The 21,687-nt window shown below is 39.4% G+C and overlaps 1 protein-coding gene across 1 annotated transcript in view; it reads right to left on the bottom strand.

Annotated features, from left to right (window-relative positions):
- Nucleotides 1-20,237, bottom strand: part of IL1RL2 (interleukin 1 receptor like 2) — a 48,754-nt gene extending 28,517 nt beyond the window's left edge. Inside the window, exons 1-4 of the mRNA XM_019753803.2 lie at nt 20,128-20,237; nt 19,351-19,419; nt 18,283-18,517; nt 15,992-16,187 (exon numbers count right to left, since the gene is read on the bottom strand). Coding sequence (XP_019609362.2) covers nt 15,992-16,187; nt 18,283-18,517; nt 19,351-19,408 — 489 coding nt within the window. The 5' untranslated portion in view covers nt 19,409-19,419; nt 20,128-20,237. The remainder of the gene's footprint in view (nt 1-15,991; nt 16,188-18,282; nt 18,518-19,350; nt 19,420-20,127) is intronic.
- Between the last annotated feature and the right edge of the window lie 1,450 nt (nt 20,238-21,687).

Below are 21,687 nucleotides of genomic sequence, written 5' to 3'. Positions count from 1 at the left end.
AGCGGTGGGGCAGAAATCATGGTACTGAGGAGTAATTTGGAATTGGAAAAAAAAAGAAATGGAGACATCATTGCTTTTCCAAGTGTGGATGCTTCACTGTCTGTAAGAATTGATGTTTTAATACCTGAAGCTTCTCCTCCACAAGAAGCTTCTCCTCTTCAGTTTCAAGGACCACTTTTCAGTTCTCCAAGCCACAATCTGGACTTTGTCATGTGTATAACTATTATGTCTCAATGTGTATAACTACTATGTCTCAACATTACTAAGAGAATAATGAGGTAGAATATGCAAGATGCATTTTATATGTCCTGATACACAGCAGATATTGAATATGTGCCATTCTAATTTTGTTCATTGGCCTAAAGTTTATAAGAAAAATGAAAAATGTTGGGAAGCAGAAGGAACTTGGAGTCCATTCATCAACTCAGTACATATTTACTAAACATTTCCTAAGTGCCAAGTATTATCTTCACAAGTGGAGAAGGTACAGGTGGTAGATATAAAGTCTATAAAGATGTCTTTGAAAGGTTCATCAAGATGAGTTTTTCTCTAATGGCAAAGTGAGTGTTTAGAACTAACCATCTTAAATGATTCTGAAGGTGATGCCTGATAGACTGATAAGACAGTGCTTTTGAGAGATACATGGGTTTCGGGGACAAAAGTTAGAGTCAGGGCTTGCCAATGAGGAGCAGCACCAAAGAACTCTCAGGCCTTCAGTTGGGATCATAAATGGCCACAGAGTTTGGCTGAACCTCTAAAACAACAATTTAAAATTATCTTTTGGCCACTGAGTGAAAGTAATCAAGTATACTTAATCAGCCAGAAGCAAAGGTAAATTCTCTCTTCAGGAATATTATAATACACAGAGACTCAAATGAACTCTACAAGTTTTCAGATTTAATGTCTGGCACTCAAGCTAAAATAACCAATCCTATGGGGAGATAAGACAATGTGATCTACACCTAAGAGAAATGGCAGACAGACAGGGAAACCAAGTAATGGAATTATCAGATATGGACTCTATAATAATTATGTTTAATTTGGTCAAGAAATTAAAAGACAAGATGGACAAATTCAACCATGTATATAAATTAAGAAAAAGAACAATTAAGTATTCTAGGATTGAAAACTCTAGTAACTAAAATTAAGGAATAAACTAATGAGTTTAATAGAAAGTGAGACAAAGCTGAAGATAAAAGTAGTGAATTGGAAAACAAATCTGAAAGAAATATCCTTTTGAAGCACATACAAACAAAACAATTGAAAATAAGGAAAGTGCATAAGAGACATAAGAAATATGCTGTTTTAAAAGATTAAATATATATATTATTTTGGTGTCCCAAAAGAAGATGAAAAAGAAAATAAGGTAAAAGCTATATTGGAAGAACTAATGACTGAGAAAAATAACAATGATGGGGAAAAAAGACATCAAGCCGCAATATCAAAAAGGAACACGAAGCCCATGCAGAATATATAATAAGAAACCAACAATTCCACTCACCAGAGTAAACTACTAAAACCCAAAGACAAGGAGAGAATTCTAAAAGCGTTCAGAGAAAAATACCTTTTACCTCGAAAGGAGCAAAAGAGCTATTTTCAAGATCAGGAGATGATTCTGTTCACATTTCATGAGAAATAATGGACTCCATAAAAACACTGCCATATTTAAATTAGAAAAATTAGAGAAAACCAAAATGCAGGGAAATACCATGTTTATAATTTAGCAGATTCAAAATTGTAAAGATATCAATCTTTGCTAAATTTATTGATAGATATACTGCAATTACAATTAAAACACAAAGCAGTATTTTTGTGAAATCTACACACTGAGTCTAAAATTTATACAAAACTTTAGGAGGCCACAAATAATAAGGTAATAACAACTCAAAGGAGAACGAAGTGAGAAAAGGAATTTTACTGAATATCAAGACTGACCTATAAATTCCGTGCAATTTCCAGTCAAGGTTCCAGCAGTATTACTGTGAAAATTTATAAGCTGATTACAAAATATGTTTAAGAGTAGTGGAATTAGAAGAGCCAAGGCAACACTTATGAAGAAAAAGCTACAGGACTGATACAAAACTGACAAGACTCACCTAATACCATAAAAATCAATACAAGGATGAATAAATAAAACAATGGAACAGCATAGAGTTCAGAAACAGATCCACAGACAAGTAACGTTTTATTTAAACCAGAGGTGGCATGCAAAGCAATGAGGAAAGAATAGGTGAACTATATATAAACCCATGCAGAAAAAAATAAAATTTGACCTCACCTGTCGTCACACACTTAAAAATCAATGAAAAAAGAAAAACAATGAAAATTATAGATTACCTAGGAAAATACCTTCTGGCCTGGGTGTAAGAAACAGGTCACAGAAAGTACAAATCACAAAGGAAAAGTTAACAAATTAGACTATGATAAAACTAAGAAGTCTGACACCACATTACAAAATAAAAAGATAAGCCACAGCCTAGAAGAACATACCGTGTTTCCCTGAAAATAAGACCTAGCCAGACCATCAGCTCTAATGCATCTTTTGGAGCAAAAATTAATATAAGACCCAGTCTTATTTTAATATAATATAAGACCGGGTCCAATATAATGTAATATAATATAATATAATACTGGGTCTTATATTAATTTTTGCCCCAAAAGATGCATTAGAGCTCATGGTCCAGCTAGGTCTTATTTTCAGGGAAACACAGTATGTGCAACACATACATATAACTATCAATTACTCACACCAGATATGCAAAGAACTACTACAAATCAATGAAAAACAGACAAGACTAGAAACTACCATGCTATGCTGGGCTGGACCTGGCTCATTGCCTGTCTTTTATAAAAAAAAAAAAAGTTATTGGAACACAACCACACACATTTATTAGGTTGGTGCAAAAGTAATTGCATTTTTTTGCAATTATTTATTTATTTATTTTTAATTAATTTTATTGGGGAGTTTGGGGGTACAATGTGTTTCTCCAGGGCCCACCAGCTCCAAGTAGTTGTCCTTCAACCTAGTTGTGGAGGGCGCAGCTCACTGGCCCATGTGGGAATTGAACCAGCAACCCTTTCGTTCAGAGCTCGTGCTCTAACCAACTGAGTATCCAGCCGCCCCAATTATTTTTAACCTTTTAAACTGCAATTACTCTTGCACCAACCTAATATTTCACTTCTGTATTGTCTATACCTGTTTTCACACTACCCAACAGTGTTGAGTAGTTGCAACAGAGACCATTTGACCCACATGCCTAAAGTATTTAGTTAGTACTTGGCTCTTTACAGAAAAAAATTAGAAATCCCTGGACAGGGCAAATAAATAGCAAAGCAGACAAAATACTTTAAGAGGAACATCAAATATATATACATATATACATACACATACACATATACTATATACATATCTAATGACAAGCAAATGTAAAGGAGAAATGTTCATTGAAGCCAAAGTGGGATACGATTATCCAGCTATCCAAATTAAAAAGATTGATAATACCCTGTGTTGTCAGATATCTGAAGCAAAAATAACTCTTATGCTCTGCTGCTGGGGCTGCAAACTGGCACAGCCACTTTGGAAAAGATTTTTGCATTTTCTATGCACTTTAACCATATACCCTATGACCTAACCAGTTCATTCTTCCATAAATATCCCACTGAAATGCATGTATATGTGAACCAAAATATACATACAAGAATGTCCATAGCAGCTCTATTCCTAATAGCCAAAAATTGGGAACAGTTCAAATCTTTGGTAATAATAATACAACACTATTCAGCAATAAAAATGCATGGATGAGAGTGACTTGCAACAGCATGGATGATTCTCACAAGTTTACTATTGAGCGAAGAAAGCCAGGCCCAAAATACTACATGCAACATGACTCAATTTCAATCAGGTTCACACACTGGCAAAACTAATCTATGATATTATAAGTCAGGAGAGTGGTTATCTTGGGAACTAGGGAAACACAGACTTTGGAAGATGGCAGAAGTGGGCCTCCTGAGATTCTGACAATGTTTTAGTTCATGACCTTGTTGGAAGGAGTAATTAAAAGGTGTGTTCACTCTCTGATAATCCATCAAGCTTCTCCACTTATGATTCATGCATTTTGTATATATATGCTATACTTCAATGACAAAAATGTTAATGCATTTCAAACACTGGTACCCAAAAAATATAAATATATGAAATCACCTATAAGTAAGCAAGAAAATGGTAAGAAAAATGAAAAAAATAAATATGGCAAAGACATTAGTAAGCAGTTCAGAAGTAGATTCAGAAATGGCCAACAAACAGGAAAAAACTGGCCAGTCTTACTAACAATTAAGGAAAAGAAAACTAAAATAACAGTATGGCAACATTTTATACTCATCAAAATGAGTCAAAATGACAAAATTTTAAGTCCTTCAATACAAAGTGCTACACAAGATTTTAGGGAATCCAGAACACTTCTGGTGACAGTATAAAATAATATAAAATTTTTAGAGTAATTTGGAAACATCATAAAGTTGAATCTTTAGTCATATGCACACCCTACACTCCAGCAATTCTAAGTCCAGTCAGCACTCAAACACTGGGAAGTGTACATTAAAAGACAGGAATAGGACATTCATTGCCACATTTCTTGTCAGAGAGGAAAATGGAAACAAATTAATGTGAAACGTAGTAGATAGGATCAACAAAGCTAAAAAGTGGTTCTTTGAAAGGAGTAGTAGATCTGACAAATCTCTTATGAAACTAATACAGTCAGAGTATGTATGTGCAGGTATGGGGGAAGATAGAAAGAGAGAGAAAGAGAGAGAGAGAGAGAGAGAGAGAGAGAGAGAGAGAGAGATTGTAATAGGAATTGAAACCCTGAATCTTACTGCAGAAGCAGACATTAAAAGAGAAGAAATGATAAACTAATTTCATGCCACAGTATTTGGAACATTTCAAGAAGAAACAAGAAAGTTGTATAATCCTATCACCATTAAAGAAATTGAATCAGTAGATGAAAACCTTCCCAGAAAGCAAACTCCTGACTCAGATGGTTGTATCGGCAAGTGCTAACAAGCACATTTGGGGAAAGTAAATACCAACCCTAAGCAGGTGGCCTGTGTTCCTCCATGCCAAGGATTACATCTTACATACTATCATCTGCCAGTACAGTCAAGAAAAGAAAATGTTTTGGGCAGGTGGCAGCAGGTCTCAGGGTGCCCTGGGTTTTGCAGACAGAGCTACCCCAGACCTGGTACTGGTAGCAGACATCCTAGGTTCACAACATGGCCTCCCCATATACCTCCAAGTCCAGCACGTATCTCCAAGTCCAGACCAACTGCGGATCACTTTGTAGCTCCTACCAGGTAGTCCCCGATCAGTCACAGGAAGTGGCTGATGTGGGCCTGCACCAGAACCCCTCCAAAGAGGCCCCGGAATCAACATACTTGGAGGTGGGCCTCAGACCACAGAAGAACACTGCCCAATTAGCCCCATAAGTGGCACACAAAAAGGGTAGTTTCAACAGACACCAGAGCTCCCTGGGGCAAATCCCATTCAGTGGGATAAGCCCCCTGCACAGCAGCCCATAAGCTGTGGATGTGGCCAAACCCCACAGCCAATTAGTCTGAGGGTCAATCCCACCCATTGACATGCCAATAGCAATCAAGACTCAACTATAACAGGAGAGCACACACAATCTACACAAGGACACTCCTGGAGCACCCAGAGCAAGTGACCAAGGAGACTGTACCACTGGGCCCCACAGGGCACGTAATACATAAGGCCACCAAGTGAAGAATGGGAGACATAGCAGATCTACCTAATACATAGAAATAAACACAGAAGCAGCCAAAATGAGGAAACAAACATGTTTCAAATGAAAAAAAAACAGGAGAAAACTCCAGAAAAATAACTAAATGAAATGGAGGCAAGCAATCTACCAGATACAGAGTTGAAATTAATGATTGTACATATGCTCAAGGAACTTAATGAGAATTTCAACAGAGAGATAGCAAGCCTTAAAAAAGGACAAAGACAACATAAGAAAGAACCAGTAAGAAATAAATACAATAACTGAAATGAAGACTGCACTAGAATGAGTCACCAGCAAACTAGATGAAGCAGAGGATCAAATCAGTGATTTGGAAGACACGGTAGCAGAAAACACCCAATAGGAACAGCAAAAAGAAAAAGAATATAAAAAAGTGACAATAGTTTAAGAGAACTCTGGGACAACATCAGGCAGGCATAACAACATTCACGTCACAGGGGTACCAGAAGGAAAAGAGAGAAAGCAAGGGATTAAGACCTTATTTGAAGAAATAATGACTGAAAGCTTTCCTAAACTGGTAAAGGAAATAGACATACAAGCAGAAAAAATTCAGAGAGTCCCAAAACAGGATGAATCCAAACAGGCCCACACCAAGACACATTATAATTAAAATGGCAAAGGTTAAAGACAAATTGAGAATCCTAAAAGCAGCAAGAGAAAGGCAATTATTTATAATACTTATAAGGGAGCTCCCATAAGATTATCAGCTGATTTCTCAACAGAAACTTTGCAGGCCAGAAGAGATTGACACAAAATATTCAATGTGATGAAAAGCTAGGACCTACAACCCAGATTACTCTTCCCAGCAAGTCTATCATTTAGAATCTAAGGACAGATAAAGAGCTTCCCAGACAAGAAAAAGCTAAAGGACTTCTTCACCAGGAAACCAGTATTACAAGGAATCTTAGAGGGACTTCTTTAAGATGGAAAAAAAAAAATCAAAAATATTAAAAACAGGAGTGACGTCATAGGAATGGCGGCAGCGGGGCGCACTTTTTGAGTTCTCCGTCGGACCTTATCAGAAATGGGAAGCTTATAACCCATCAAAGGACTCTCTGCTCATCACGCAGAACAGCGAAGAGACTCGCGCAGGGATTACTTGCAGGTGGGGAAAATTGGGCAAGCAGGGGAAGAAGGAAGGGAGCGGAGTGGAGACGCGCCGCACCTGCGGCGGTGGGGACGCGGGGTGGAATCGCAGTCCACACCTGTGCTGTGGGGACTCGGCAGCTGTAGAAATTCTGTAGAAATTCGGCCCGCACCCTCGGGTTGTGGAAATCTGCCCCACACCTGTGCCTGTGAAAATCCAGCCCATACCCACGGATACAGATACTCAGGAGATCCCAGGACGGAGGAGAGCGCGGAAGCCAGAAGGTGGGCTCTTTGCCCTGCGTCCCACAGCGGACCTCTCCCACCGCGGGGGCAGCATATCCAGCATTTGAGGCAATAACTTCAGCTGATACCTCCAGTTAAGCCTTAGGCCGGACAAAGGACACAAACTCCATACCTGGGCCCCTCCCCCTGCTCTTCCAACCCTACCCCCGCCTTTCTAGAGACTTGATCTGGCCCCTGAACTGAGGAGCAGTGTCAGATTACAGAGGAGCCTTGGCGCTCTGGCCCTGGGAAGACTGGCGGGCGGCTCTGGCCCAGGGAGGAGGCTGAGCGGAGTGTGGATTTTGCTGGCCTAGGAGAGAGGGGACTCCTCCGTCCCCAGCCACAACCTTTTCTGGCCTGCGGGAAGGGTGTGACACAGCTGGGCTGGGAAAGAGAGGACCCCTCCTTCCATCCCCAGCCCCCACCCTTTCTGGCCTGCCTAGGGCAGGGCAATTACATCGGCAGAGGCACGCCTAAGGATCAACAGAAAGCTGCAGACGCAGCTCCCAGCTTTCAGCAGCTGAGAAATCTCCTGCCCGCCACACACACACACACAGGGAAGAGGTGCCCTAAGACTCAGGAGAACTGGACACAGGGCTGGTGGTGCTACTCTCAGTGTGCATGTGTGCAGGCAAGGGCAGAAACTGCACTGGCTTTGTAAAAACTACTGTCCAGACCCCTCAGCCCCACACATCTAAAGCTGCAGTCCCAACGTCACTCTGGGCACCAGGTGACCGGCTCTACCTGCACAATACGCAGGGGACTCTGTGCTACAGCAGAGAACAACCTGGAGATTACTTGGTGGGCTTAAGCCACGACTGGCGCTGCTTTTTGTTCTATTTTGATTTGTCTTTATATCTTTGATATCTTTGCCTGTGCGGAGTGGGGGTTGTCGATTGTCTTTTACATGTGAATGCATTTGATTTTTTCTTTGTTGTTGTTGTTGTTGTTGTGCTTGGTGATTTGCTTTGTTCTGAAATTGCCCTACACCAGGGCCCAGCTTAAGAGGCACAAGATTCAACATACCCAGAGGCCAACTCCAGACCAAACCAGACTACTACCGGGTTTGACCTACAAGTGACACACCCAGAGGGGATTCTTTACAGGCACAAGAACCCAAAGAGGCCAAACCACATCTAAGCGGTCAACCCTCACGCAGCAGAACACCCTGCGGTGGGCAGAGCCAAGTCTCACAACTAGTCAGCCTAGGAGTTAACCCCACCTACTCACAAGCGAAAAGCAATTAAAGATCTTCTTTAACAGGACAATATACACAACACAAGTGTCACTTTTGGAGCACACGAGGAGAAGAACGAAGTAGTGCAAGTGAAATATAAAGGACATTTATTACATACTAATCCAGCAAGAACTAAGAACTCCAGGGCATCTACCTAATACATCGAAGCAAACACAGAGAGTCAGCCAGAATGAGGAAACAAAGAAACATATCCCAAATAAAAGAACACAAGAAACTTTCAGAAATGGAACCAAATGAAGCAGAGGTAACCAAACTATCAGAGACAGAGTTCAGAATACTGATGATAAGAATGTTTAAGGAGCTTAGAGATGACATCAAGAAGGATGTAGAAATCATAATGAACAACCAGTTAGAACTAAAGAACACAATTACCGAAATAAAGAACTCACTTGAAGGAATTAACAGCAGGTTAGATGAAGCAGAGGATCGAATCAGCGACTTAGAAGACAAGTTAGCAGAGATCACCCAAACAGAACAACTGAAAGAAAAAAGAATAAAAAACAATGAAGATGGTTTAAGAGACCTCTGGGACAACATCAAGTGCAACAACATGTGCATCATAGGAATACCAGAAGGTGAAGAGAAGAAACAAGGGATTGAGAACATATTTGAAGTAATAATGTCTGAAAATTTCCCTAACCTGATGAAGGAAACCAACATACAAGCCCAGGAAGTGCAGAGAGTTCCAACCAGGATAAACCCAAACAGGTCCACCCCAAGACACATTATAGTTAAAATGGCAAAGGTTAAAGACAAAGAGAGAATCCTAAAAGCAGCAAGAGAAAGACATACAAGGGAAAGACATACATACAAGGGAACTCCTATAACACTATCAAATGACTTTTCTGCAGAAACATTGAAGGCCAGGAGGGAGTGACAGGAGATACTCAATGTGATGGAAAACAAAGGCCGACAACCTAGGTTGCTTTATCCAGCAAGGCTATCATTTAAAGTTGACGGAGAGATAAAGAGCTTTCCAGAAAAGAATAAGCTAAAGGAATTCATTACCACCAAGCCAGCATTGCAAGAAATACTAAAAGGACTTCTGTAAATAGAAGAAAGATGAAAACAATCTAACTACAAATTTAAAAATGGCAATAACTATGTACCTATCAATAATCACTTTAAATGTAAACGGTTTAAATGCTCCAATCAAGAGACATAGGGTGGCTGAGTGGATAAGAAAGCAAGACCCTTGTATATGCTGTATACAAGAGACTCACCTCAGATCAAAAGACACACAGGCTGAAAGTGAAGGGATGGAGTAAGATATTTCATGCAAATGGAAATGAGAAAAAAGCTGGAGTTGCAATACTTATTTCTGACAAAATAGACTTTAAAATGAAGAAAATATTAAAAGACAAAGATGGACACCATATAATAATAAAGCGATCAATTCGACAAGAGGACATAACCCTAGTAAACATTTATGCACCCAACATAGGAGCACCTAAATATATAAAACAGATATTGGCTGACATAAAGACAGAGATCAACAGTAACACTATCATAGTAGGGGACTTCAACACACCTCTGACTACAAGGGACAGGTCTTCCAGACAGAAAATCAATACGGAAACAACAGCCTTAAATGATACATTGGACCACTTGAATTTAATCGATATTTTCAGAACATTCCACCCCAATGCTGCAGAATACATGTTCTTCCCAAGCGCACATGGAACATTCTCCAAGATAGACCATATCTTAGGACACAAAACAAGTCTTGATAAATTTAAGAAAATTGAAATCATACCAATTGTCTTCTCTGACCACAGTGCTATGAAATTAGAAATGAACGACAGGAAAAAAACTGGAAGACACACAAATTCATGGAGGCTGAATAATATGTTACTAAATAATGAATGGGTCAAGCAGGAGATCAAGGAAGAAATCAAAAGATATCTCAAGACAAATGAAAATGAAAATACAACGACCCAAAATCTATGGGATGCCGCGAAAGCAGTCCTAAGAGGGAAGTTCATAGCACTGCAGGCCTACCTAAAGAAACAAGAAACATCACTAATCAACAGTTTATCTTCACACTTAAGGGATCTGGAAAAAGAACAACAAAATAAGCCCAAAGGGAGTACAAGGAAGGAGATAATAAAGATCAGAGCGGAAATAAATGAAATAGAAACCAGAAAAACAATACAAAAGATCAATGAATCCAAGAGTTGGTTCTTAGAGAAGATAAACAAAATTGACAAACCTTTAGCCAGACTCATTAAAAAAAAGAGAGAGAGGACCCAAATTAATAAAATCAGTAATGAAAGAGGAGAAGTGACAACAGACACCGCAGAGATACAAAAAATTTTAAGAAATTATTATGAGCAACTGTATGCCAACAAATTTGACAACCTGGAAGAAATGGACAACTTCCTAGAGGCGTACAACCTTCCAAGGCTAACTCAAGAAGAAACAGAAAACCTGAATAGACTGATTACCACCAGGGAAATTGAATCAGTAATCAACAATCTCCCAACAAACAAAAGCCCTGGACCAGATGGCTTTACAGGTGAATTTTACAAAACGTTCAAAAAAGAATTATCACCTATTCTCCTCAAACTCTTCCAAAAAATCCAGAGGGAGGGAAGACTCCCAAAAACTTTTTACGAAGCCACTATCACCCTGATCTCAAAATCAGACAAAAACACCACAAAAAAAGAAAACTACAGGCCAATATCACTAATGAACATAGATGCAAAAATCCTCAACAAAATATTAGCGAACAGAATTCAGCAGTACATTAAAAAGATCATACACCATGATCAAGTGGGATTCATCCCTGGTATGCAAGGGTGGTTCAACATCTGCCAATCAATTAATGTGGTACAACACATTAACAAAATGAAAAATAAAAATCACATGATCTATCAATAGACGCAGAAAAAGCATTTGATAAAATCCAGCAGCCATTCATGATAAAAACCTTTAAGAAAGTGGGAATAGAGGGATCATATCTCAACATAATAAAGGCCATATATGATAAACCCACAGCTAACATCATACTCAATGGGGAAAAGCTAAAACCATTCCCCTTAAGATCAGGAACAAGGCAAGGTTGCCCACTTTCTCCACTTCTATTCAACATAGTGCTGGAAGTTCTAGCCACAGCAATCAGACAAGAAAAAGAAATAAAAGGCATCCAAATCGGTAAGGAGGAAGTAAAACTGTCATTATATGCAGATGATATGATACTATATTTAGAGAACCCTAAAGACTCCACCAAGAAACTATTAGAGCTGATAGATGAATTTAGTAAAGTAGCAGGATACAAAATTAATATTCAGAAATCAGTTGCATTTGTATATACCAATAATAAAACATCAGAAGGAGAAATAAAAAAGCAATTCCATTTACAATTGCTCCAAAGACTATAAAATACCTGGGAATAAATTTAACCAAAGAAGTAAAAGATCTGTACTCAGAAAATTATAAGACACTGAAGAAAGAAATGAAAGAAGATACAAATAGATGGAAACACATACCATGTTCATGGATAGGAAGAATTAATATAGTTAAAATGTCCATACTGCCTAAGGCAATATACATATTCAACGCAATTCCTATCAAACTACCAAAGACATTTTTCACAGAAATAGAACATATAATCCTAAAATTTATATGGGACAACAAAAGACCCTGGATATCCTCAGCAAACTTAAGAAATAAGAACAAAGTGGCAGGTATAACAATACCTGACATCAAATTATACTACAAGTCTATAGTAATCAAAACAGCATGGTTCTGGCATAAAAACAGACCCATAGATCAATGGAACAGAATAGAGAGTCCAGAAATAAATCCATGCCTATATGGCCATTTAATCTATGACAATGGAAGCAAGAATGTACGGTGGGGTAAAGACAGTCTATTCAATAAATGGTGCTGGGAAACCTGGACAGACACATGCAAAAAGATGAAGCTGGATCACCTCCTTACACCACATACAAAAATAAATTCAAAATGGCTTAAAGATTTAAATGTAAGATCTGAAACCATAAAATTCCTAGAAGAAAATATAGGAAGAAACTTCACAGACATTACCCAGAGTAAGATTTTTACTGATATATCCCCTCGCACGAGGGAAGTAAGAGAAAAAATAAACATGTGGGATTACATCAAACTAAAAAGCTTTTTCACAGCAAAGGAAACCATCAATAAAACAAAAAGGGATCCTACTGAATGGGAAAAGATATTTGCCAATGATATATCTGATAAGGGGTTAATATCACAAATTTATAAAAAACTCACTCAACTCAACTCCAAAAAAACAAACAACCCAATTAAAAAATGGGCAGAGGACATGAAGAGACATTTTTCTAAAAAGGACATACAGATGGCAAACAGACATATGAAGAAATGCTCAACCTCACTAACCATCAGAGAAATGCAAATAAAAACCACAATGAGATACCACCTCACCCCAGTCAAGATGGCTATCATCAATAAATCAACAAACAACAAGTGCTGGCGTGGATGTGGAGAAAAGGGAACGCTGGTGCACTGTTGGTGGGAATGCAGATTGGTGCAGCCACTATGGAAAACAGTATGGAGGTATCTCAAAAATCTGAAAATGGAACTACCTTATGATCCAGCAATCCCACTCCTAGGTATCTATCCGGAGAAATCCAAAACTCCAATTCAAAAATCTTTATGCACTCCTATGTTTATTGCAGCACTATACACAATAGCCAAGACATGGAAACAACTGAAATGCCCATCGGTAGATGACTGGATTAAGAAACTGTGGTACATTTATACAATGGAGTATTAGGCAGCCATAAAGAAGAAAGAAATCTTACCATTTGCAACAACATGGATGGACCTAGAGAACATTATGTTAAGTGAAATAAGTCAGACAGAGAAAGACAAATACCATATGATCTCACTTATATGCGGAATCTAAAGAAAAGAATAAGTGAATGAACTAATCAGAGACAGTTTTGGAAACATGGAGGAAAAACTGAGGGTTGCTAGAGGGGCGGGGGGGTGGGGATAAGGGGAAGGTGAGAGGTTTAAAAAATAGTCGGTAACCACAAGATGGCCACAGGGTTTTGAAAATTAATTTGGGGAACGTACAGAGGGATACTGGATGGGGGGAGGGGGGTTCACACAGTGTGAGGGATATAAATGATAAATGTCTAAGTTTTGCTTTGTCTTGTGCACCTGAAACTAATTTAAAATATATATATATATATATATAACAAAATGGCCATAATTACATACCTATCAACAATTACTTTCAACGTAAATGGATTAAATGCTCCAATCAAAAGACATAGATAGGGTGGATGAATGGATAAGGAAACAAGACCCTTACATACACTGCTTACAAGAGACTCACTTCAGATTCAAAGACACACACAGACAGAAAGAAAAGAGATGAAAAAAGTTATTTCATGAAAACGGAAATGGAAAAAATAATCAGTGGTAACAATGCTTACACAGACAAAATAGACTTTAAAACAAAGTCTATAACAAGAGACCCAGTAATTCCACTTCTGCGTATTTATCTGAAGAAACCCAAAATGCTACTTCAAGGGGATGTGTGCATCCATACGTTCATTGCAGGATTGTTTACAATGGCCCAGATGTGGAGGCAGCCTGGGTGTCCATCAAGAATAGATGAAGAGGAGGTGGGAGATACATACAATGGAATATTGCTTGGTCATGGAAGGGAATAGGTTCTTGCCATCTGCAGTGACATGGATGGACCTGGGGGATATTGTACTCAGTGGGGTGTCAGACAGTGAAAGACAGATGCAATGTGATTTCACTTATATGTGGAATCTAAAGAACAAAATGAACAAGACAGAAACAAGCTCATAAATACAGAAAACATTTTGATGGTTGCTAGATGGAAGGGGTTTGGGGGATTGGGTGAAAAAGGGGAAGAAATTAAGAAGTACAAACTTGTTGTTACACAGTAGTTGTGGGAATGTAAGGTATAGCACAATGATATAGCCAATAATATTGTAATAACTATGTATAGTGCCAGGTGGGTACTAGACTAGTCAGGGGAATCACTTCTTAAATTATATAAATGTCTAACCACTATGCTGTATACCTGAAATTGATGTAAAACAATAATTTAAAAAAAGAGAAAAGAAAAAAAAAGGGTGTGTTTTCCTCCCCTCTATATGACTTCCTTGGGCAAAAACTTTTTAAAGGCCATTTTTCTGTGATCCACTTCTTTCTTCACATTCTCTTATAGCACACCCTCCCCACCCACCTCTTATCCCCAGGCTAGGCCCTTTTTCATCTCATAGAATTACCTGTATCCTAAACCCTCACCCCACCCTAACCTACGCTTCCACTCTTTCATTGCTATAGATCTCAGCTGGATATAAGGTTAGACTAATTCATAATAATTCCCAAACACTATTTTAATTCCATCATATAATTTTGTATCTTTTACATGAACTTGTAATCCCAAATAGAATGTATTTTGTTTTATTCTGGTAATTACACTTAACATGAGATCTACTTGCTTGAAAAAGAGAGAGAGAGAGAGAGAGAGAGAGAGAGAGAGAGATCTACTTTCTTGACAAGTTTTTGTACAAAAAGTGTACAATCTTGTTTAACTGAAACTTTATGCCTGTTGATTGGTAACTTCCCATATCCCCTCCCCCCCAGTCTTTGAGACTATGAATTTGACCCAAATAGAATTTTAATAATGGAATTTCAGGTAGTAAAACAAAAAGAAGTGATTGCTTTGGCAACAAACAGACAAGACAAACATAAAGTTATAGATACAGACAATAGTATGGTGGTGACCGGAGGGAAAAGGAGGGTCAAGGAGGTCATATATATGGCGAAAAAGGAGATTTGACTTTGGGTGGTCAACACAGAATGCAACATTCAGATGATTATAGAATTGTACACTTGAAACCTATATAATTTTATTAACCAATGTCACCCCAATAAATGCAATAATTTTTTTAAAAAAGAAAAGAAAATGTTTGAAGGTGAAAACACAGGGTGCAGAAAGGTGAGTATAGGACGCCCTGTTCACAAAAAAAAAAGGAGGGGGGAGCTAAAATGAACAGTGTCATTTGCTCATGAAGGGTTGTACGAGAATAATGTAAAAAGTGCAGGGAACTTATTATGGCAGCCACGTGTAAAGGAAAGTGTGATGGGCTCAGAGCAAATATGGATCAGGAGTGGGAGGGAGACTTTCCAGGGGGCGACTTTTTATACTTTGTGATTATTGACTCATGTGCATATAGTACCCGTTCAAACAAAGTAATTAATTAATCTGTTAGAAAAAAAATAACAATAGATAGTTTGAAAAATAAGGATAATGGGGGAAGGAAGGGTAGATACAAATAATAAAATATTACAAAACTATAATTACCATAAATTTAAAAGTAAATAATTAGCATGGTAAGATTATCAATAGCAATTGGCTAACAGATCCCTCTTAGGTACGCAAACCTCTTTATCAATCTGCCTTAAAAAATATGACTTCAACTGAAAAGACAAGTGGGTTTAAAGAAAAGGAGAAAAAAATATTAATAGGAAAATTCATTTTTTTTACCTTATACCACTTTACGGAATCCAAATCACAGCTCTTGGGGAAGTTCAGATGACATATAAGACTTTCATCTTTTCCAATGTGTAATATTTGTCTGTACTCATCTGATAAATTCATTTGACTGTTTCTGGAAGTATCACAACTGTGTTTTTCAAACACAGTTAGGTTTACTTGTATTTGGTGACACGTGTTTGTGTTACTGGAAGAAAATAACAGATTGAAACCTCATAAACTCAAACAATCACAAATCAAATGATTTTGCTTCTTTTCAAATATGTTCACATCATCTTGAAGGTACTGAGCATACCCTCTGCCTCAAACAAGATGATAAATCTCACAAATCTTTAACAGCAAAAGAAAAAAGTATTTATATAGGGGACACACTAGGTGACACCTTAACCAAGTGATCAAAATGAATGTCACCAATGCGGGGCAAGCTGACACCACGTGCCTCTGAGTGCTGTCTGAAGAGGACACAAACCACTTGCGTAGTATTGCAGCCAAGGAGGCTCATGAAGAAATATCTGGCACACAAATTAATGGATACAAAATAATTGCCTATATGCCTTCAAAATGTCAATGTCACAGAAACCAGACTGAGAAGCTGTTCTGGATGAAAAGAAATTAAACATACATGACCACCAAAGGCAATGCATGATCTTGGATTGGATCCTCTACTGGAAAGAGAATGCTCTTATTGATAGGAAATATACATTGAAATACTAAAGGGTAAAGGGACATAATGCATACATCTCAAATGATTTGGAAAAAAAGATTGAGAAAAAAATATTGTGTGTAATATACATATATATGGAGAGAGAGAATAATAAGGTAAGTGTGGCAATATATTAAATAATGGGGAATCTAGATAAAGTGTAGGTGAGAGTTCTTTATACTATTCTTGCAAATTTTATGTGACTTTGAAATTATTTCAAAGTAAAAATATATTTTACTAAATATGTATTATATCTGTATGTTAAAAATTTGTGAAAATTCACGTTTATTTTCTTCCATGACAGATGACATCTATGTCACTTTCTATAAAGGATTGCCCCCCATTTCACAAGTCTCAGATTTAAATATTTTAAATGCAGCCTAGATGTCCAGATAAATTTGTGTCACATACAATCTCCGACTCTAATTTTAACTAATACTAAAAACAGGAGAGCAGACCTCCCTAAGATGTCAACAGCTTGATCTACATAGTGAGTGAAATGATGGAAAGGGGCTAGGTAAATGGGCTAAGGGCCACTTCTACATGTGTACCACTAAGTAATTTTGTCCCTTGGGTAGATCTGACATGGAAATGAGGATCTAGCATGAATCAGAGTGGGACACAGGTCATCCTGGGACGCAGATAGGGGCCAGCAAATACCAAGGGGAAAAAACCAAGAGAGGGAGAATGCAGCTTCATTTCAGGAGCACCTACTTCACATATGTTCTCAGCTAATTTTCACTTGAACCCTATCAAGCCGGCATGACTTCCATTTTACAGATAAGAAAACCAAGGCTCAGAGAGGTCAAATACTTTGTTAAGATCATGCATGTGAGTACAGGAGGGTAATAAAATTGAGGCCCTGGATCAAAATTTGGTCCACAAATCAATCTCTCTCTCTCTCTCTCTCTCTCTCTCTCTCTCTCTTTCTCTCTCCCCCACTCTCTTTCTCTCTCTCATTTCCAGGTTCCCTCCAAAAATTGGAAAATGGACTTGAGCTGAATAGACTGTCATCTTTGGTGGGGCACATGTTTTCCAGTTCACTACCATCCCCACCAGGCTCAATGTCTCCCACCACACCCGTGTCATTCACTCATTGATATTACTTTCTAGCACAGGGCTTAGCGTGGGGTCTGGAACATACTTGGTGCTTACTCACTGTTAAATTTCTATAACAGATGCCTTACAAAAAGGTGCTTCAAAGGAAGCTTAGTCCTATCTAGATGTACCTCCCCCGCTCCCCGTCACAAAAACTTTTGACAGTCCAAGAGAAAAAAGGCAACTATAATATTGGGATAAGCAGGTTTTGGAAGCTTGTTTGGCTTGTGGCATCATTTCAGTGGGAAAAGATTCATTTAATGTTTCAACAACTGATTTACAAATCTATTCTGTTTTAAAATATTTTTATTGGAAACCACATTACAACAATTATAAAACTATATTGTATTCTTTTCATTGAGTTTTCTGTTTATTAAGAGTTTGTTAAGAATTTTCTTAAAGGAATTATACACATATAGTTATAATGTATACATGAGAGAGAGAAAGAGAGTGTTAGTTCTATTTTAAATGAGGAACTTACTTTATAACACATTGATAGATTCCGGAGTCCTCCCATGTCAGGGGGAGAAACAAAATCCAGTTTTGGTCCTGGTGAATTCGAGACTGTATATATTTGGAGACTGGAATTTTGCTCGGATGTTTATACCATGTTACATATGCTTTCCCCGATGTTAGCGGAGGGTACGTGCAATTAAAAGCAAAAGGCTGACTTACTAAAGGAGCTTCGTTTTGCACACTAACGTTCTGACATTCATCTAGGGACAGAAAGGGAAAAGACTAATCATGAAAGATGTCAAAAAATAATAATAATAAAAGTCTTAATAAATGTCTCCATTTTCTAGCCAATTTTATTTTAGTTTTCCCAGTGTAGGAGTTTCCTAAAAATAGTCTGTTGATTTGAAAGCAGATTGAAAGTCCTTTGAACGTGTCCATAAGGACAGTATTTACTCAGTTTCCTCCTCACAAATCATCTTCTCCATCTCGTATAATTCCTATTTCCCTTCCACTCTAAAAGCCTTCATTCTATCATCCTCTTCCGTCAGAGAAAACGTCCCTCTTCTGAGCCCTTCTTGCCCTGTTTTCTTTTTGTTCTGCCATCCAGTTGTCACTCTGTCTTGAATAAAAAGTGTAAGCATCTCATCTCCAAAAGGACTGTTAACAAATACGCTCTCTTTAAAGTTTGTGTCTACCAAATTGCTTAGTTTTTCTTAGAAGAAATTTGTTCTGTTGATGATGTCTTTGCTTTTACCCTGGGTCGTAAAATGACCCTTTGTCGTATAAAATAGACAGCATTTCATCCATCGGAGGGAGCATTTTTAACTCAAGTCCTGATCTGCAAATTTGCCTAATAAGCGCCCCCACCACCACCACCCCAAAGTCACCTCAAAGCTCAAAGGTGACATTTGGGGCTGAGCATCAGACTCTTGGAAGTGAAACTCCCTCCCGTTCAGCGGAATTCTGCCTGGTCCCGTGCGTGGGAAGGTGTAATCAGGAAGGATTGGGTCCCACGCGATCCCCCGAGGTGCAGAGTGGCGGGGAGGTGCGAGGGTGAGGGCAGCTCTGAGACCCGAGGACAAACCGAACGTACCTGCTCTGATAAAAAGTGGAAGCGCGATGGACACGCCGCACAACAGCAAGGACACCATTCCGTATCCGGCTACAAGGAAGAGAGCCCAGGGTGGGAGGGGAAGGGGCGGAGTGGGCTCCTGCGACCTCTGAACGTCAAGAGATCTCAGGCCAGGCCACCGACCTTCCCTTCTTTGTGGGAAGCCCTCCACTCTTGGCCCCACATTTACCCGGACCTGCCCCCAAAGAACGCTCCCTCCCCTGCTCCCTTCGTACTCTAAGCGCCCGGCCTCCGGGATCCAGGATACAGAGGACTGTGGGGGGGCTGGGTGGCACGGTGGGGGAAGGCAGGGTTGGCTGCAGGGTGGCGTCTCCTCCAAGGTGCGCTGTTCCTCCTCTGGAAACGCGGTGGCATCCCCTTCTGCCATCTGGCAGCGAGGTAGTATCAGAGTCCCACGCTCCGTGGGAGGCACGCCTCCCAGCCCGCCTCAGCCCGGGGCTCTGCGTCCCCACCGTGTGTCGCCCACTGTGCGTCCTGGTTCTCAGGATCCGCGGGGCCGGCGGTGTAAACAGACACCCCAAACACCAACTCAGTGGAGAGAAGCCCGCTGAGGTCTACCTGACAGACCCGCAGGAGAAGAGGGAGCAAGGCTGAGTGCCGCTGGATGGGCAGGTAGACGCGGGCTCCACACCTTCGCCCAGAGACGGCGTCTGCTCCCCAAGGTCGAATGCCCAGGAGTTCCGATCTCTGGCCTCCGGGTCGCGCACATTTTTGCCACCTCTCTCCCTGCACACCTACCGTGGCGCCCACTGCGCTGGGCTCGGCCGCGGACTCCCAGCCTAGTTTCTACCTGTGGCACAGGATGGGAGCGTGCAGCTCTGAAGAGTGGAGGACCTGACACCCAGGGACTGAATCCTGTCAGGCGGTTCCACAGCAGGCTGACCTTTGCCACTGTGGGCGGGGCAGTCCCACTTTCCCTAAGGGGGTGTGTAGGAAGGAACGTGGCATCATGGGAAGTGGGTTGGAAGGCTTGTGCCAAATTTTCTGGCAGCTAATAAATCTTTCCTCACCCCACAATGTTTGCTTAAATCCATTCTGAATTGTCCCTATAACTGAATTACTCATTCCTTTCCAAACCCCCTGTGAACAGTCATTACCGGACCTGCACTGGTCTACACAAAGGTCCCTAAAGTGGGAGCTGTCCCAAATGGTTTGTAAGGAATAGCATTTCTTTGCAGGAGTCGTGCACCTGAACTTCTAGAAAGCAGACTTCCCACAGTGATGCTCAGATACCTGCAGCACGAAGACTGCTCCTGTCTGAAACTTCCAACAGGGGGACATCAACAGAGGACTGTCGCTGTGGCCATCAGGAAACACTCCAGAGATATTCCTCAGGGCACTGAGACTTAGAAGAAAATATAAAATGTAATAGCCAGTCAACAAGGTCCTGGCCAAGCTGTTCCTGGTGGTCTTTGGGATGTGAGACAGTGAGACAGAGGCAAACACAGGAGCAGGGAGAGAAATTAAAGCAATTGTCTTGACAGCAAAGCTTCCTGAGGTAGGCTGCAAGCCAGTGGTTTGCAAATGTCTACACATCAAAATTATTAAGGATGCCAAGATGCTTTGGTTTATGTGTTTTGTCTCTCAATATTTACTATATGTAAAATTAAAATGGAGAACGTTTTAAACATTTGTTTTCTTATTTATTTTAAAGAACAACAATAAATTCATTATATGTGAATATAAATATCAAACATTTTATGAAAAAGAATTCTACTTTCCAAAACAAACAGACGTATTGAGAAAAGTGATATTGTTCTACAAACCACAACATACTCAGTGTTTGGAAATCTCTTTAATGTCTAACTTAATAGAAGACAGCTGGATTCTCATATCCACTTCTACATCTAATCTCTTATGATGGAACATGTCCTATAGCCTCTGAGAAAGTCCACTATATAATGAGGAGAGAATGAGACAAAAAATAAAATAATAATGAAGTGTTAATATTATTATGAAAATAGTTTTAATTTCACAAATCTTTTTAAAGGATCTAGGGGATTCCCAAGGCTCTCAAACTTTGAGGACTCCTTTGTTAAACTATAAGTGGAGATCTTAATTACAAAAGATCTAAATTATAAGTGGAGATATTAGTTCCCCTAATATCAGCATTAAATGAGGTTTCTCGGTACATATATTTTGCAAGGTTTATGCCTCCCAAAACAAAACAAAATGACTCGTACTTGTAACTATTATTATAAGCAGTGTTGACATTTGTTTCAAATTTTTAGTTTCTGCCTTATGGATAGATGAATGTATGTCCGAACTTGTTTTTCATGTTTGAGCACTAGCTTACAT

Source organism: Rhinolophus sinicus, linkage group LG05 (genome assembly GCF_036562045.2).
Source record: "Rhinolophus sinicus isolate RSC01 linkage group LG05, ASM3656204v1, whole genome shotgun sequence".
Lineage (NCBI taxonomy): Eukaryota > Metazoa > Chordata > Mammalia > Chiroptera > Rhinolophidae > Rhinolophus > Rhinolophus sinicus.
The sequence above is the reverse complement of the archived record's forward strand: the minus strand, read 5'-3'. Positions and strand labels throughout refer to the sequence as shown.